The sequence below is a fragment of the Gymnodraco acuticeps genome, unplaced genomic scaffold (genome assembly GCF_902827175.1).
Source record: "Gymnodraco acuticeps unplaced genomic scaffold, fGymAcu1.1, whole genome shotgun sequence".
Classification (NCBI taxonomy): Eukaryota; Metazoa; Chordata; class Actinopteri; order Perciformes; family Bathydraconidae; genus Gymnodraco; species Gymnodraco acuticeps.
The window spans coordinates 47,310-64,121 of NW_022992357.1; the positions used below are offsets into that span (position 1 = coordinate 47,310).

The 16,812-nt window shown below is 37.6% G+C and overlaps 1 protein-coding gene across 29 annotated transcripts in view; it reads left to right on the forward strand.

Moving 5' to 3' along the window:
- The window catches only part of LOC117542190 (neurexin-1a), a 301,076-nt gene that overhangs the window by 4,642 nt on the left and 279,622 nt on the right, over window positions 1-16,812 (forward strand). For 21 of the 29 annotated variants that reach the window (XM_034209679.1, XM_034209677.1, XM_034209680.1 and 18 more), the window contains exons 3-4: window positions 15,095-15,121; window positions 16,381-16,410. In XM_034209679.1, coding sequence (XP_034065570.1) covers window positions 15,095-15,121; window positions 16,381-16,410 — 57 coding nt within the window. The remainder of the gene's footprint in view (window positions 1-15,094; window positions 15,122-16,380; window positions 16,411-16,812) is intronic. The other 8 variants (XM_034209684.1, XM_034209694.1, XM_034209687.1 and 5 more) reach the window with 1 other exon arrangement.

The window sequence follows — 16,812 nt, forward strand, 5'->3', positions numbered from 1 at the left end:
CAGATTTGAAAGCTGTTTGTGTTAAAGGGGACAGTAATTGGATAAAAAAAACTCGCTTATCTCTTTGGTTCACTGTCAGTAAGCATTTGGCATTTGTTGATTGCACTTTGACAAATGTCTTGCCCCTACATGTACGAGTTTATTATAAGGTACATAAGCCCACTTGATATTTTTCCTTTGCACTAAAGTGGGAAAAATAAGTATGACTATTTTAGGATCCTAACCGTCAGTACTCAAGAGTACTGGAAGTACTAGAGTGTAACTGTGCATTCACTATGTTTCTTGCCAAAATACATTTACAAAAATCAAAACCCTGTTTTTGAAGGACAAGGAAGAAACAGGACTTCTGTTATTTCTAATATTTGTAATATAAGGTACTCTTGGTTATGTTTATTGGTGGCTCTTAATTTAAATCAAGAAATTCTAATGTGTTAATACCTTTATGACTATGAAATAACTAATTGGTTATGTTATTGCAGTGTTAAGATACAATTTGTAAAATATATTGTCTTTGTGCTGCATGTAGGATGATCATTCATTGTGTAAAGAGGTCAATGTAATGAATATACCATGACAATAGGGAACATATTTACTGTAGTTCTAAAGATAAAACCCCTCAAAGATATATTCTAATCACTTTCCATGTAGCATGCCTATATGCACACTTTTAGAAGAGATGATCTAATGAAGTCTTAGACGTTTGATAGTATGTACTCTGAAACAGCTCTGATAAATACATCTCAAAGAAACATAAATATTCATTAACAACAACTGTAAAGACACAACAAATGTAAATCCTGAATTATACACAGTCTTACTAGTTGTAGGTGCCGCAGTGACAGTGACTGTGATAAAGGAGTCACTTTCCCGGTATTTGGCAAGATCGTAAAAAACATGTGAGGGAAAAAAGAGCAGAATCTTTAACTCAGTCAAAAAGTATTTAACGGTAGTTGTACATCTGCTATCTCATTAAATATACCCTGCCTCAATCACCACGCCGTAGCAAGGAAGATAAACTACAGGTTACAAAACTGAAGTAATTAGATCCACAAGATTACACAACAGAATACTCAAAGACTAACAGGCAATACGTCAGCGGACACGTCTGCTGCCTGCCGTCACCCCAGACAGACCATAAGCAGAATGCAGAACTGAAAACCCTCTCAGTCACACCCCTGCACTGCATGATGGAATTAGACCCACCGTTTAGAGGTTTTTCATAAGAGGCATCGCATTACGTCATCTTCTAATATTGTTTTTCATAGCTCATCGTTGTGACAAGTCTTGTGGTGCTGGTCACTTTGGTGCAGCCAGTGTGTTAGCAAACAGTTACTCTAATAACACACACAGTAGAAGCATTCACATTCATTTAGAATTGTGTTCCCCACTGAATTTCATTACAATATGTATTGTTTTTGTTGCTCTGTCTTGATCTCCACCATCTCCTGAGGGGAAATCTGACTGAATAGCAGCTAAAAGGTTTATTCTCTCCATCAGATAACTGCTTTTTTGGCTGTTTGAATCTTGGTGGGTCGTTTAAGGATTTGTCAGGGTGCTGAGAACAGTTGTCTCCTGCTGTTGATGAGTCCAAGTGGTTAGAAAGTACTAAAATGTTAAAGCTGCGCCTCATTAAACCAAAACAATAGCCAAATGGTGGTAAAAGGCAGAGTTTGGTGATCATTATTTGTGGGTTTGTCACAACAAGCAGCCCCACTCGCATGTATGAAGTAATTTGATTCTCTGTTAAAATATTGATCATTATTTATTTATGCAGTTTTAAAACGGTTTGTTCATCTAAAATATGAACATTTGATCTTAGTGTATCACATTTCTCTGCTTGTGTGCCTGTCAAATGAAAATCATCACAGTTTTCCATTGCTTTAAAATCTTTCCAAATAGCAACCAAGAGCTGCTTTAAGCATCAATGACATTTCTTATGACACATTATTGTTTGGGCTAAAACAATATTAAGACTGATGTTCATGCTAAACTCTTTACAAATACTATATTTTACATTTATGTTGAGCCATTATTTTTGTTTTACTATATTTGACACCAGGCCATAATAAGATTGGTAATACTACCTGCAATGAAGAGAGACTGCTCTTTATGGCTCATTTCTGCATTGCGAGATATAGATTCAATTCCTAGCTGAGCCATCCATGCTGAAACGGTACTATGAACTCATGGTACCTTAAGTCACTTTGGTTTAAAGCATCCACCCAATTCTACCTTTTCCATCTAATTCAGTATTCTAGCAAGTAAACAGATTTGTTTCCGACCTTAAGGCAATGTGGTATTACTGCTTGCTTTCTCACCATCCTGAGCTGCATGGGGAAGGCAAGCACAAACAACTACTGCTAATTTTATCAGACCACAAATAAAAAAAATCGATTAAAGCTAGTGTTCTAGCCTCAATAAATGTTCTTATCCACAGTGGGAATCACATTTAGAGTCATATAGATATGTCCTCTCGTGTACACAGTGCTTTGTTTCACCTCCAAAGTACATTGGAGGTTGAAATTTACCTTTCCATTAAATCATTTCAAAAGCTGTTGTCTTACTTTGATCAGATGAAAGGATTACAGGATTTGCCACCAGACCTGTCAAGCCTCCGCTGTCCAACCACAAGCTTGCACATTTCATGGCCTCACACAAACCCACACACGCACATATAAATCCCTTTGATCGGTTGAAACAATTATTTAAATGCATTGTTCCATGGCCAGTAAGTTCCCAGAATCTGTCGTCCCTTTTTTCTCATTTGATAAATAACATAGATGCATTGGAGAGCTCCATATTTTATTCTCACAAAATGGAATGATGTTTATTTCATCGTACATTAGCTAAGCATAAATCAGTGCATGGTAAAGAAGTAGGGCAGATCTAAACTGAGAGCGTGGAGCATTTTATTTTTTATTTTGTGCATTATGCAATTTAAAGGACAACTCCCATTGACTGGATACAGAAAGTATCTGTGATTGCAGGGCACTTTCATTTTGTGATTTTAGCTGAGAGTATAGCTTCAAGGTATTTTTAAAGATACTGATGAGTTGAAAGTCCCCAACTAACGTCACAAGGACTTAGTCAGATGTCTTAAGCCACTTGATATAGCTGCTGATGCACGGGGATAGAGTTCAAATGATGGCAGTAATTGAAATGAATTCCCACCTAATATCACATTTGAATCACAATCAGCAGCTATTTTGGTTATGTAAACTCCTTTAGTCACTGAGCAACATCCCAACAAATCTGTGACTCCCTGCAATATTAATGGCATTTTGACATCATCTGTCACACCAATGACTCGCTACCTACATGCCATTACACTAACTAAGTAGGTGGGAAATGTCCAACATTTGTGTTCTTTTGGAGTAATTTACTGCTATTTTAGCTCCATTTTGGTCTCCACCAACTCAAGAGACATGTGGGTAGTGTGCAGTGGGTTTATTAGAGTTGAGACAAAAACAGTGTAATGCACTGTGTCAATGAAGTTGAAAATAGTCATGACAGTAAACCAAAATGTCTGGTACCTAAAAAAATAATAAGTTGAATGATGCTGAAAGGCTCTATAGGACTGAGGAGAGCTGCAGATTTGGGTAATATGTTCATTCACAATGTGTATTCATTTCTGAATGAAGAGGCACATTGATTCAAAGGGAGATTTATGTTTGGTTGAGGCTCTGGCTGAATGCCGTAAGTCAGTACTAGACATTCTGTGCCAAGTTATATCCCTAAGGACACTTCAACCTATACACTAAAGGAAACAATAGAGTAAAGAAATGGGGAGGGTTATATTTGGTGCAGGAAAACCAAAGTCTTAAAATAAAGTGGTCAAAGACTGTAAAATGCATCTAAAAATGTACATTGTTGGGAAATATATCTTTTGCATACTCTTTATATTCCGTCAATGTGTAGCGAAATACACAAAGAGACAAGGTAATATAAATGACAACAGTACATTAATGAATTAAACAGACTGTCAGAAGCAAAACCATCTATTTTAGATCATTTATATGGCCATGTCCAGGTGATTGCAATTGTTGACATCCTATTTAAGTATTCAATAGCTCTCATCATGTCCACATACACCGTACATTAAACTGCTTTGAGACACAGTTTAAAGGAAGAAAAACTCTTAATACAAATAAGTGCCTCCTTTCAGGCATGTCTGTCATCGTATGTTGCACAAACCGTGTGTTCTTACTCTCTCTGAAAGTGTCACTCTGTCTAGAAGCATCCTGCAGCTTCACTCAGACAAAAGCAGATTAATAGTATACGGCTGTCTCTGAGTCCAAAGACAGATATTGGGATCAAAAGATTAGAGGGATTTTCCCATAGGATTTCTGCCTTGTTTAAATACAAGTGCTCCCGACTGTCAAAGGGTGTTTGTGAAATTCTTTGACACACAACTCCTCCTTTAAAGGGATTCGTCTGACAGCATAAATAAACACACACTCACACTAGCCTCTTATCAAACTGGGCTACACAGTGTGTTTCTTATAGAGGCATGTTAGCTGGCATATGGAGTTTAGTGTGTATCGTGAGATGCATAATTCATCCTGTTATCTGCCGTGAAGTTATGTCATGTACAGTATGCATGACATCTAACATAATGTTTACCTTTAAACAAATGATTCTGCTTTGTTTGTTTATCATAAAAAGACTTCTCTATTCATACCTATGTATGGTGTGGAAACATACCTCACTTTACATAATTGCTGCGTGATTTCAATGCAATATGAACGGTTTGATCTCCCTTACACAGATATGAAAAAAAGCAGCATTGAGGCAAGGTTTTGCTTCTTTACATTTCAGGCTGTAGATGATATTTTCACTTTGAACATAAGTTGCCTTTGATGCTGCTGGTTTGGTGTCATCCTTCATGAGAGTCGTCTTAAAAACTAAAAAACAAGTCGAAAGTGCCCTGCCATCATTTGATAGCTGTCATGCTAATGAGGAAGAACTTTCTAGGAATATTTGATATGACTTTGAAGCCATTTGTGCCTGTTACAGCAAAAATGAACGTGAAATAACTACAGTGTAGTGGAAGTTATGTGTCATTTTCTTTCCATGAGTAGTGTTCCCTTTTGTAATATACCGTATACATCTTTACCCCTTTATATATAGAGTAATTGATAAGATTTAGTAGTCATTGGTTGCGTTTTCACCAGGAAGCTTTTTATTTCTACAATTGTTCTCTCTTTTGTAATTGATGTTGAAAGGGTTGTAGCTCACAGTTTACAGTACTAAGAGTTTAGCTGTATTAATACTTACGGAGCTTTATGAATAGTTTTATTTTATTACTTTAGCTGAAGAGCTGCACTTCAGATAGGGATTTATCACACGTCAACAGTGAGAGCCAAAACTGCAGTTCCCAACTGCTGAGCATATTTAGCTAGAAAAGGTGCTTGGTAATAAATTAGCACACATGCTTCAACACGAGTCTGTCATTTCCATTACAATAAATTACAAATGAGCCTTTACTAACAGACTAGCGGTTTACATTGATCCCTAGTAGACATCTTGATTCGCCTGCAGAGCTGCTGCTTCTCCAAAAAGATTTAGTCCACATCTGCAATAATATTCTAGATATTGTCAATCCAGGATTAAGGTTATTATACTATATAAGCTGCTCTGATTATCCTGTTGAATCTCTCCGACCCACAAGATGTAAAAGAATGGAGAGGTCTTCAGCACATCTGCTCCCACAATCCTCTCTGTTTGGGCTTTCCCTTTGAAAATATCTGGATTGGACTTTATTGTCCACACCATCTGTCCCGAGAACCTTGTAGTGGCTGCATAACAAGATTATCTACTCAACACTAACCCTGTTTGAGTTAATTTAATTAGACAAATGAATGGTGTTCCATACCATGATCAGGAAGCTGCTAGCCTAGCACTGTACAAAGGTTACGAAATCGGACTACCACGATAATTTTATTAGATATCGGACAGAGCAAGGCTAGCTCGTTCCCCTGCTTTCAGCATGCTAAAATAAGATGACATCCAAAGTATGATCTCTCATATTTGGAAGCATATTAAGGATCTATCAGCCTTATTTTGTAGTGAAGTGTTCTGTAGATTTGTAGAGCTATTCATCTTTTTTTTTATTGAAGACACATAGAAAATACATTTGGTTCATTGATAGGTTAGATTGAACAGTTCAAAGCTACTAGCAATACATAGATGATCTTCACTTGAAGGCGTACAATATTTAAACCACACTTATAACCAAAACAGACGCATGTAGCCAAAATGAAAACCTGTCATTCTGTGGAACTCTGACAGAGATATTGGACACTTTCTCATTTTGAGGAATTCAGTGTCTGTGTGATGACCTCACAAAAAGGCTATGAAAAGGGAATTGTTCTGAAAGCATAGGTGTGGCATCGTTGACTGCTGGTAAGAGTGGAAATTGTGCAGTATAGCATCAGCTGTTGAAGCTATCCATATCCAGAGTGTGAGAGTGGCTGGTCACTTTCCTCTCTCTGCCCTCTTACTGTTGCTTGAGAAGGATAATGAGGAAGATGGTGAGCTCTGTAATGCCACTAAAGCTCCTCTGTAAGATAGATGCATTAGGTTTAGGCTGTGGTACTAAGAGATGAGCCCACACTTATAACCATTACTCTTGATTTGGTCGAATTTGTAATTTAACAACAAATCGATCCTCTGGTAGCTGTGACCTTTGCTGCAAGGCTTTTACATTTTCCCTTAAAGTGCCTCTGCGACAAAGGATTTTTGAACAGTCTTCCTGCTACTATTTTTCAAATGGGCTGGCAATGGATTCAGTGCCTTCTGTTCTTCTTTGTTATTGCATGTATGCTGATGACATTATACACCTTATTAATAACATTGCAGTTGAAGGAAAAGAGAAGAAGAGCACTTATTTTATCTGAGGTTTTATAGTGTTTTTGTCAGGGTGGAACATTTAGAGAAGTCATTTTTCGTTTGCACAAAATATTATGAGGGAATTCCACCAATTGTATGTAGTTAATTTTAACAGTTGGCCCCGGAATAGTTGACTGTCACAATTTTATCTAAGGAGCCTAATTCGACTGCCAACTCACAGTAAAAGCACTGCTGTGTTGGGGAAATGTGATTATGAAATAAAGGATTATTCCATTCTGGATTTATGGCGGGGCTGAGTTTCTGATTTAACATAAAATAATATGTTTTAATAACCAATTATTTTGCTCAAAACACATTATATATAGCCTATTTTGGTGAATTTGAATATAACTTCCCTTCTTCAATCAATCTCAACATTTGCTAGACCATGAGAGCATCATGACTAATCAAAGAGCGCATAAAGCTTTATATCAAAATCAATGGAAACATTTTTTAACTAGAGCACTTAAAAATGCCATAAAAATCTAGCACTATCAGAGCGCTATATATATTGTGAATTAACAATAACAATGATTCCATGCCGAAATCAGCAGGTGTGGGCACATAGAAGCAGCAGGATTGCTGCGCCTCGGCAATAGTTGTTTTCTTGTATAAAGCTAAACAACATGTGGGATCATTGAGCAAAACATTGAATATGTAAATTCATGGGAAGGACACCCCTATTTATCAGAGCGACTCAGCCAGTGACAACAGTAATGTAACTGTGGCTCTGATGGAAGGTTTCTAAAGTTTGAGTTGCATTATTGGAATCTTATGATTTCAGGTCTGTGAAGTACAGTATCTTAAGAGGGGTATAGGGAACATATCTGATGAAATGCTGTCCATTAATAAAATATAATATTGTGGATAATCTTTTTGTCATTTACAAATTAATACATTAAAGGTTCTGATGAGTAATAAGTGGTTTTCTGTAATCTAAGGAAACTGGAGTCGGGAACCTGCTGTGTGAACCTTGACATCTCATTGTGTCACTTCAACATTCTCATCCTCATACATTTCTCTGCAGTTCTTTTAAATATCCCAGTATAATGTTTTTCAAGTCAGTTTAACTTTTTCCACAATGAAACATTGTCATAGCTGACCTACTTTTTCAAAGCAATGCTGGCATGATAAACTGCTTGAGTTTGAGGCTATTTAAGATGGAATTTAACTGCTTTCATTAGGAAGTGTCAGCTGCTTTATAATCCATAATATTGAACATAATTTAACATATTACTATATTATTTTTCATTGAATTACACTGTATTACTCCTGACTAACCAGTCTGCCAAATAAGAATATTCCTGTGAGACAATACATTGATATTCCCAGAAAAATACCAAAAAAGTGGTCCGTTCAGTTTTGAGGTTTTAGTTTTTATGCAGTGTCTATAATAAAACATGCAGCTATTTATTTAACAGCTGCTACATTGCACACACAACTAGACACTTATAGAACAGGCTGCAGAAATATGCTTTTTAACTTTAAGAAATGTATTGAAATGCATGTAGTTGCACAACGTTTTCAAGTAAATAATTTATGTAAATATATTCCCCATGTCTGGTTAATGTTGACAAGCGGCCTGACAAGCCAGGTGGAAGGTTGTTCCCTTGTCTGTGATGGCAATTAGTTGATTCCTTACTCGACCATGACATAATAAAGATCATTTGCCAGCACTTACATTTATCAATGTGTCTGTGCACACCATTTAAGGATCTGAATATCAAAGAAGCAAACAAATCTTATTTACTAAAGAGATTATACAAAACTAGGCAGGAAAATAGGGGAGAGGCGTTTTCTACCTTTTTAACACATTTGTGAAACTGTCAATTTGGAAGTATTACTAACATTCATTCAGACATTTTGAAAGTAAACTCCTAAGAGTTCTCTTTCAAAGGAGACTACCTTCATGAATATAAACTTTTACATGGGGAGGAACCATTTACATTTCATGTGTTTCTTTTAAGATAGTGCTTGTTAAGAGATTAAATGAAATACCTCTAGGATCAGTTAAAACCCACGGCTCCGCGGGCGGGGGCAAAACGCAACATCTTGCAAGAAACAGCATCTGAGGGCTTCTTAACATTTAATAAACGATGAATGTGTCATATCCACTTAATGGGAAGAAACTCAGCTATCAGACAATATTAACCATTTTTAGCAAAACGAAACATAAGGGTAAAAACAAAGGCTCTGAATTAGCCCTGAGCGGAAAAATGCTAACACACTTAGCACAGAACTCACATTAAAATACCCTTATTACTTATCGTATCTGCACAAACAAGATATCGATTAGCAAGCTGAGATTCCACAGATTCCAGGCATATAAGTATCATCACTGAGCAGTGTTGGGTGTAACGCGTTACAAAAGTAACGGATTCACAGTAATATATTACTTTTTGCTGTAACGAAGTAATGTAACGCATTACTAATGAAATGTGGGTAATATATTACCCGTTACAATGCTCAGTAACGCAGTTACAACACATTTTAACCCGAAATTAAATGGTGTTTTGTTTTTTAAGAATGTACTAACATAGCGAGACATTCCGACACCAGAGACAAATTGTGCGGGTAGATTAGTAAACCTGGTGTTTACCCTTCAGGCTTCGCGTCGGGATCTTCGGGGGTGCATAGGCATGCATTGCACCCCCAGTTGAATGTTATGCACCCTCTATTCAAAAAAGAGAACGGAGCGAAAAATACAAACAACAAATTGTGTCAGGTGCGCGTGACCTGCTCCGCTGCGTGTGCATCATTTCCAAAGTGCTTCCACAGCAGTGACACACATCTGTGGATAATCATTTATACGAAAATGGTTAAAGCAACCATCACTAAACGCCAGCAACACTGCATCTACTGCAGACCGTAGCAACAGGCCAGATGGGGACATCACGTGACCCTCCGTTGTGGCCACTAGCTTACTCCCAGCAGCAGTCTTTGTCGCCGAAACTACGCCACCCCTCTGCGGCCCGCAGGTGCCAGCCAGGATATCACGGCAAAACAGAGCCTGCCCAGGTATATCTAAACAGCTCGTGGTATACAAATAGACAAGGGCTAGAATATTTATGTGAAAATAGTGCCATATTCTGCCATGCGTGTAGAAATGTTGGGTCAAAAATAATCCATACAATAGCACAGATGCCTTCACCACGAATGGCTACAAAACTATCTTATCCCAAGCTTATCAACGAGCTAATGTTGCAGCTGAAATGTTCTCCAGGTCACAAAGTCAACCTCACATGATGATGTGATACCAGTTTTCAAGGACAGTAAATGTTCTCTTCCCAGAGTATATGATGGGACCAAGGTGATGATTTAGTACATGGTTTTAATAATAATTTTGCTTTTCAATGTTTGCCATTTCAAACCATGAGCTGGTTCAAATGATATTTGCCTTGATTTACAATATGTTCTCATTTGTTTTATCAGTACAGTTTTGAAGCTTTTGTGCTTTTCTTTACCATAGTCCACTTTGGACTATATGAAATATTTCAGGATTGCACTTTTAACTCACTTGAAATGTTCTCACTTGCTTGGTTTCAAAACATAACAAAGGCCATAATCTGTTCATTGGGGATCATCAATGCTATTTTTCATTGCTGTTGCCGGTCACTATTGCTCGAGTAAACCTACTACTGCTGCGCCGCCTGTAATCTCAGAGGCACCCTGAGTCATTTTGTTCTGGAACCGGGCCTGTACACGGCCATATACTAAACAAACTTCAGAGACCATTCCGTGTCCTGTTAGTGTTTACTTCCTCTCTGCCTTCTTCTGGTGATTTAGCTGACGTCCAGCGCTCCGTTTTTTAACCTCTTTTCCTTTCTCTTTCTTGATCCTCCTTAGCAACCTTCATTATAGTCCTTGACAGTGGTCTGTACTGTATTAACAACGTGTCACATGTTAAGAATTTACTATCAGAATCGAGTATTCAACTAAGCCGTGTAATACAAGTTGTTAGTAGCCTTAAGGGCCTACACAGTTGTTATGCTATACCACATCGCCCTTCACTGGATGTATAATGAGCTGCACTAAACTACATTTTAGCATTTAAAATACCTAGCCATTCTTTTGCGGTTATTTTGCTAAAGTAACTAAAAAGTAGTGTAACTCATTACATTTCAGAGACAGTAATATTGTAATGTAACTTATTACTTTCAAAAGACAGTAATAAGTCATATGTAATATATTACATTTTGGAAGTAACGTGTCCAACACTGTCACTGAGCGATCAGAACTCAGCGAAACGACAACAAACAACATCAAGAAAATTAGCTTTATGGAGCCAAAACGGCTAAAAACGTCTTAACTTTGTTGTTTTCTGATCAAAAGTTGCGTTCAATGGCATTAAAACGATAAAAACGCTGCTGAAGGTTAATCCAATGTGTCTGTGTCACTTTGAAATGATTATTGATAATCCATCATTCAATTTTTATGTCAATAACGGAGATTTCATATTAGCTGCTACGATAGCTACTAGAGTGTATGACAGCTTCCGGTTCCGGGGCATTCTGGCTGCGCATCACTCATTCACCAATGGGTAATGTTTAGATTTTAGGAGCTTCCCCTCGATTATATTGGCTCTAACGGTTAAAAAGAGGTGTCAATCATCAAAATCGACCGACGGGGGCCAGAGATATGGAAAATGCACCCTAATGACCCCAGAAGTGGTTTTCTTTTTCTAATTCTCTCTAAAAAGGTCAAATGTCACTTATTTTGAATCAATCTTTATACAGGGTACTTATTATATGTTGTAGTGTGGATTCCTAAAGATTTTAGTCTACTATCCCATCATTCAAGGGTGGTTTTCACTATAAGTAATGTTTGTCTTTTGGAGAGACACTATCATTTCTGAATTTACTTGATTCTGACTTTTCTACATCCAACTCACAGGTTTAAAAGTGAAGATATAGTCAATTATTCTGGGAATGTCATTTTTGAGCCTGAGGCTCGGGCTCGGGGCTCAACTGGTTTTAAACTATAAAACCAGCTAAATACAGCAACTATATTGACAAAATATCAACATACCTCAAGCAATGCAATGCTGATGACATTTAGAGTGCATGACAAAGGGTTAATTCAGGAACACATGATATACTAAAATTGTGAAATGGCAGAGAAAAATGAATTATTTCTCCTGCTGTGTGTTTGCTGTAGTGAATGTGACACATGTTCCTTTATGTGATATAGCGTGACCCAGAACCCCCCCCCCTCTGCTCTTGGCATGTCTCTTCAGCCAACTGCATTCAGGCGTGCTCCAAGACAAACACAGATGTCTTAATGATGTTTTATCAAGCTGGCAGACGGTAGGCTACGCAACGTATAATAGTGGATCAAGCAATGGTAGTTACGCTTCCTATGATGTCACATTGGCGCTAATCAGTTGTCACAGTGTTGAGCTCACAGTCAAAGCGTCAAGGTTGTGCCGAGGTGTCAGGATCATGTCTGCAGGAGGCAAATAGAAAAGAAAATCGATTTTAGACGTATAAACGCGCCTTGTTTTTCTTTCTTCTGCTGGAGCACGCCAGATGTTACGTTCAGTTCGGCACCAACTTGAACTGTAATGTAATTACTTTCCATGAGCTAAGCACCATGATCAACAGAACAGGACCATCAGAGATGCAGATCGTCTGATGGACAGTTGAGTGCATTGTGGTGTAGTGTTACCAGCACAACTGGGATCACTTTGTCAAGGGGATTAAATGGATTTACGTCTCTGGATTAAGATGCAACCAGCTGGGTACATTTGTGAAAGAAAGAGTGTGTGTGTGTGTGTGTGTGTGTGTGTGTGTGTGTGTGTGTGTGTGTGTGTGTGTGTGTGTGTGTGTGTGTGTGTGTGTGTGTGTGTGTGTGTGTGTGTGTGTGTGTGTGTGTGTGTTGTGTGTGTGTGTGTGTGTGTGTGTGTGTGTGTGTGATGGGGCTTGTTTTAATGGTCCCTGTCAGGTGATACAGCTGTTAGAGGAAAGCTTCTTTTCTTCAGAAGACTAGCAAATGAAACTCTCCTTTGGTGGGGCCACTGAAGATTGATTTGAATAAATGACTTATACTATTATACTACTGGACATAACCTGTAAATACATCACATTTCCTGAGCACCCTTATTTAGTTGTTCTTGTGTATATTATCAGATTTTGTGTGGGAAGGTCTATTTTAGTGTAAAGAAAATGTAAAAGAGTTTTAATAAAAGGATATATACTGCATGCCTCTCAAGATGTACCTACTGTAATTAGTATAAATCAGACTCTAAATCTGGTATATTATTATTAAATATATTCAATTATTATATAAATATTGGTTTGGATCACCCATCATTTGAAGAAAGGAATCCCTATAACATTTGCTAAATAATCTCACAATCTAAAATCAACTAATAAAACAATGCTCTTAAACAGGCCACCATTACAATTGAAATGCAGTGAACTATTTGTCATTGTGGCAAATATCAGTGTCAGTCTTTGGGGTTTTGATAAGAGCAAATGGTGTTGATTCTTTCACCTGTGGTCACTTTTCAGCTGCCAGCTTCATGCTTGCTTTGTCAGAATGCCTTTTCAGCGGTGTGCTTTTCATCATCAAGCTAACTTTTTGTGAACAAAGTGCACTTTTGTCTTTTACAATAAAATCCACCATCAAGTGAAGAAATCAGGAAATGTGCAAATTTCATTTTTTACAAGAAATTTAAAACTGAGGCACAATTTTAATGTATAACAATATTTCACAAAATGTATGTGAAACAATATTTTTTAGTAAAGTAAGGAAACTGATCTTGCCATGTTAAGTGAAACTGTTTACATGCCTTGTATTTTGTTCACAAAATGAATATTTGGATTGGTTTGTGTGCATGAAGTCTGATTTGGAAGGGGAATCCGGTGGTGATGGTAAGTTTTGGGTCAAAAACGCTTGAATCTGGCTGAGAAACCATTTTGAAGAGGTAGGAGTTTATTTTGTAGTTGGAAGAGGGCTTGGTACCCAAATGGCCGCATGGTTCCAGTGACTGGATGATAATAGGATAATTGTTTGTTGTACATATAATGATAAGACATTGCATGCAACTGTCTTCATGATTCATTTCATGATAACCTTATATCATCAATATTTCATTCGTACCATTTTGTGTATTTATCCTATTCTGATTTTAATTATTTAAATATTAAATATGGAATCAGTCTCCAGGCAAATTGCAAGCACTTAATGGTGAATAGAACTGTTGACTGACTATATGTTGTTCTTTCTATAGGCATTTGGGTCCTTACATACTCTAGTTTCAGTGGTTTTGCATGTTTTCTCCAACTTATTTATTTCCCCCACTTGCTGCATGATGTTCACCTCACCTGTTTGCTATTCCTTCACCAACATGTAATTCTTCTCTCGGCCTCTTCTGTCTTTTGAGTGACAGACTTTATATGGCATTTTTCTCACCTCCTCACACCTCACCTTGATTGCCTAAATCGATGTTAGGGCAATTTCCTATGGGAGGCAATCCCCTTTTGCATTGCCACGCCAAGCTGTGCTCACTGGTCATTGCTTTTGGTACGGAGACTGAAATAACCTGAATAGAGCTCCAGTCACAAGACCCCACAGCCCAATCTCAAACCTTCGAGGCATTGCTATACCACAGCCAACTCTATTTATTTAGCTTTCTTCCTCTTGCAATGCATTTCATCACATGTGGTGAGGAGATGCTTTTCATTTAAGAAAAAAACAAAAATATCGCACAAAATTTCCATTGAGTATTTTGTATAAAATAGTTGTTGTTTCCAAAAGTTAGAGTCCATTGTTTTAAAAAAAAAAAACGTTGAATAAATAAAAGTTAAATAAGCCTAATGCAACAACATCAACCGGCCTACAGCCTGAAGATGTTTATCTCCTAACGCCTCATGATCAATACTGGTTCTTCAGTCTTTTAACAGAGATGCCAGATTTTTTCTGCTGCCAACAAAGACTCTAGTACTTCAAGGTTATATCAAATATTCAGGAGGGCTCATTCAGTTACAACTCTGTCCTGTATTCCTGTTAGGTCTACGAGCAAAAAAGGGTAAACAACAAAATGAAGGCCCATGCATAAAACAAAATTTCTTCTGCAGGAGTTACAATAGGTCACTTGCATGTGATGTTTAAAGCCTTGCATGGTTACGACATGCAATGGCCAGTACTAGTCTGCATGCTGCTTAATGAATGTCTTCCTCTCTTTCTCTTTGCCTGTCAGTGCTTCCAGAAGACACCAATAATGAAGGTGGGTATTTTGAACGATGGTTTCCTTTCTTGCTAAATTTTGAATGCCTACATATTGGCATGGCTACTTAATTAAATGATTTTATCCTGGTAATGATATTGATATAACTGGAGTGGTAAGTCTGATACATCTGGTAATCATTGGTGTTTATTGATAAAGTTTGTGTTTTTTTTCTTTTTTTGTGTCACATCTCACTTAAGTCAGACTTAAACTATCAAAGTGAACCAAACCTTAAAATAATAAAATATAATCAAATATTAAAGTCCTTAAGTAACAATCATTTACAATTGTTATTACAAGACAGGACGGGTGGGGGCTAGTCGGTTAGCATTCAGATGTTTTATGTTTTGAGTGTTATAAACTTCAAATGTAGCCGGTTTGTTACACACTACACCTTTAAATAAATAATAATCAACTAATTTATTAAAGATATCCAACATTTGTTTAAGGAAATGTTTTGTTGGTGTGTGTATAGTTCATCAAAAGGTCACATGAACCCTTTTTACAAAGACTTCTCACACAATGCTACCTTTTGTATTGGTGCGAAACTGTCCTTGTAGGCCTACCTGGATTCCATGGAAACAAAGTGAATTGTTGATGTTGTTTTTTTAAATCGCCCACATTTGAAACAGCCAGGTAATGACAATGTACACTGTATAGCTGGAAGAAAAGCTTGCTATTGGAACACAGTTGACTAACATAAAGCAGCACAAACAGCTAGCTAGCATGCTAACGGTGCTGGGCCTGGACCATGTTGGTAAATTCAAATGAATGTTATACAATTTAACTGTTAATTTACGCAATTTGAAGTCATTGCTACTCAAATCAGCACAGCGTCCAATCTTCTTTTTTTTATTTTACTGCACGACACGACACAAGGTAAAACAGTCTTCTGCAATACATGCGCCTAGGAATCACTCTTTGGTTGGTAGGTGGAATGACAGTCTGTGTACTTTCCATGGACTGTGTGGTACATTCTTATCCAAGAAAAATAAAACAAAAGGTCAACCCGAATAAAAATGTCTGAATGACTAGTAAGTGGCTGATGATGCATTGCAACCTGTTTAGGTTGACTAAATGCTCATCGCGCTAACCCTGTCTGTGCATCCTCCTCTTCCTCTCCGTCCCACTCTTCCCTATCCCCACACTCCTCAAGCAACGCAGACATCTACTCTGTTGTCAGATGCCTGCGTGTCGGTGTCTCACAGCTTCCCATGATCCCTTGTTCTCTGCTGACTTTGCTCTTGTTTTCCTTTAAGGTCTGGCACATCTGATGATGGGCGACCAAGGTATGAGCTCTGTTCCTTTTTCCTATCATTCCTCCATTGTCCCTCCTACTCCCATTGTGCTCAGAAGTGTGTGTGTGTGTGTGTGTGTGTGTGTGTGTGTGTGCGCATATAACGCTTGTGCGATGCTCAGGCATGAAGCTTCATATACAGTATGGGCTGTCATTTCACTTATTTTGAATGACCTAGTTGATTTTCCATCTCCTATACTTTTTTTCTCTGTCTGACCTCTTTTCACAGCTCTTTTGGTTTCCCCACTCAGCTTAGTAACCGTGCCATAATTTCTCTCCATATTTTTCTTCCTTTTTAATTATTCACATCTACTGTACAGTTGTGATGTAATATGATGATGTGGTTCAAGCAAAGGGACATTTGAATTAAGATTATGAGGATATGATGCATGGT